The 2,500-nt window shown below is 52.1% G+C and overlaps 1 protein-coding gene across 4 annotated transcripts in view; it reads right to left on the minus strand.

Annotated features, from left to right (window-relative positions):
- edem2 (ER degradation enhancer, mannosidase alpha-like 2) overlaps positions 1–2,500 on the minus strand; it is a gene marked incomplete at its 5' end in the record, with an annotated part of 13,188 nt that overhangs the window by 6,710 nt on the left and 3,978 nt on the right. For all 4 annotated transcript variants that reach the window (XM_039799593.1, XM_039799592.1, XM_039799594.1 and 1 more), the window contains 1 exon segment: positions 1,646–1,787. In XM_039799593.1, coding sequence (XP_039655527.1) covers positions 1,646–1,787 — 142 coding nt within the window.

Consider the following 2,500-nt stretch of genomic DNA (forward strand, 5'->3'; position numbering starts at 1 on the left):
GAGAAGGCGGGGTCTTATGCTGCTAACGCACGCGCTACAGCCAGACGGAGAGAAGGCAGGTCTTATGCTGCTAACGCTAACGCTACAGCCAGACGAGAGAAGGCAGGTCTTATGCTGCTAAACGCCGCTTACAGCCAGACGGAGAGAAGGCAGGTCTTATGCTGCTAACGCTACAGCCAGACGGAGAAGACAGGTCTTATGCTGCTAACGCTAACGCTACAGCCAGACGGAGAGAAGGCAGGTCTTATGCTGCTAACGCTAACGCTACAGCCAGACGGAGAGAAGGCAGGTCTTATGCTGCTAACGCTAACGCTACAGCCAGACGGAGAGAAGGCAGGTCTTATGCTGCTAACGCTAACGCTACAGCCAGACGCAGAGAAGGCAGGTCTTATGCTGCTAACGCTAACGCTACAGCCAGACGGAGAGAAGGCAGGTCTTATGCTGCTAACGCTAACGCTACAGCCAGACGGAGAGAAGAAAGGTCTTATGCTGCTAACGCTAACGCTACAGCCAGACGGAGAGAAGGCAGGTCTTATGCTGCTAACGCTAACGCTACAGCCAGACGGAGAGAAGGCAGGTCTTATGCTGCTAACGCTAACGCTACAGCCAGACGCAGAGAAGGCAGGTCTTATGCTGCTAACGCTAACGCTACAGCCGACGCGAGGAGAAGGCAGGTCTTATGCCGCTAAACGCTAACGCTACAGCCAGACGGAGAGAAGGCAGGTCTTATGCTGCTAACGAACGCTACAGCCAGCACGCGAGAGAAGGCAGGTCTTATGCTGCTAACGCTAACGCTAACGGAGAGAAGACAGGTCTTATGCTGCTAACGCAACGCTATAGCCGAGCGCGCAGAAGGCAGGTCTTATGCTGCTAACGCTAACGCTACAGCCAGACGGAGAGAAGGCAGGTCTTATGCTGCTAACGCTAACGCTACAGCCAGACGGAGAGAAGGCAGGTCTTATGCTGCTAACGCTAACGCTACAGCCAGACGGAGAGAAGGCAGGTCTTATGCTGCTAACGCTAACGCTACAGCCAGACGGAGAGAAGGCAGGTCTTATGCTGCTAACGCTAACGCTACAGCCAGACGGAGAGAAGGCAGGTCTTATGCTGCTAACGCTAACGCTACAGCCAGCCGGAGAGAGCAGGTGTGCCGCCTTAACGCTGCTGCACGCGACGCGCCAGAAAGAGCGGGTCTTAGTGCTAACGCTAACGCTACGCAACCGAGCGCGAGAGAAGGCAAGTCTTGCGCTGCTAACGCCACGCTACAGCCAGACGGAGAGAAGGCAGGTCTTATGCTGCTACACGCTACGCTACAGCCAGACACAGAGAAGGCAGGTCTTATGCTGCTAACGCTTCACGCTACAGCCAGACGCGAGAAGACGGGTCTTATGCGCTTACGCTTAACGCTACAGCCAGACGCAGAGAAGACGGGTCTTATGCTGCTAAACCGGCACGCTACAGCAACAGAGAGAAGGCAGGTCTTATGCTGCTAACGCTAACGCTACAGCCAGACGCAGAGAAGACGGGTCTTATGCTGCTAACGCTAACGCTACAGCCAGACGCAGAGAAGACGGGTCTTATGCTGCTAACGCTAACGCTACAGCCAGACGGAGAGAAGACAGGTCTTATGAATGAGATTCTCTACCCAGGAACATGTTGAGCAGTTCTTCGTCCTGCAGCATGATGGCTCCTTTCACCAGGTACTCAAAGTACGAGTCCACCCCCGCTCCGATACCAGCGTCCTGGGCAACCCACTTCAGAGACAGGATGTTAATGTGGTTCCCCACCTGCACACAGAGATACAGACACAGACACAGAGACAGAGACAGAGACACAGAGACACAGATACAGAGATACAGAGAGAGATACAGACACAGAGACACAGACACAGAGACACAGATACAGAGATACAGACACAGAGACACAGACACACAGAGATACAGACACAGAGATACAGACACACACACAGAGACACAGAGATACAGACACAGAGATACAGATACAGAGACACAGACACAGACACACAGAGATACAGACACAGAGATACAGACACAGAGATACAGATACAGAGACACAGACACAGAGACACAGAGACACAGAGACAGAGAGACAGAGACACAGACACAGACACACAGAGACACAGACACAGAGATACAGACACACACACAGAGACACAGAGACACAGACAAGATACAGATACAGAGACACAGACACAGAGATACAGACACAGATACAGAGAGACAGAGAACAACACACAGAGATACAGACACAGAGATACAGACACACACACAGAGACACAGAGATACAGACACAGAGATACAGACACAGACACAGAGACACAGAGATACAGACACAGAGATACAGACACAGAGACACAGAGATAGAAGTACAGATACAGAGACACAGACACAGAGACACAGAGGACACACAGATACAGAGGACAGAGACACAGACACACAGAGATACAGACACAGAGATACAGACACAGAGATACAGACAC

Source organism: Perca fluviatilis, chromosome 5 (genome assembly GCF_010015445.1).
Source record: "Perca fluviatilis chromosome 5, GENO_Pfluv_1.0, whole genome shotgun sequence".
Classification (NCBI taxonomy): Eukaryota; Metazoa; Chordata; class Actinopteri; order Perciformes; family Percidae; genus Perca; species Perca fluviatilis.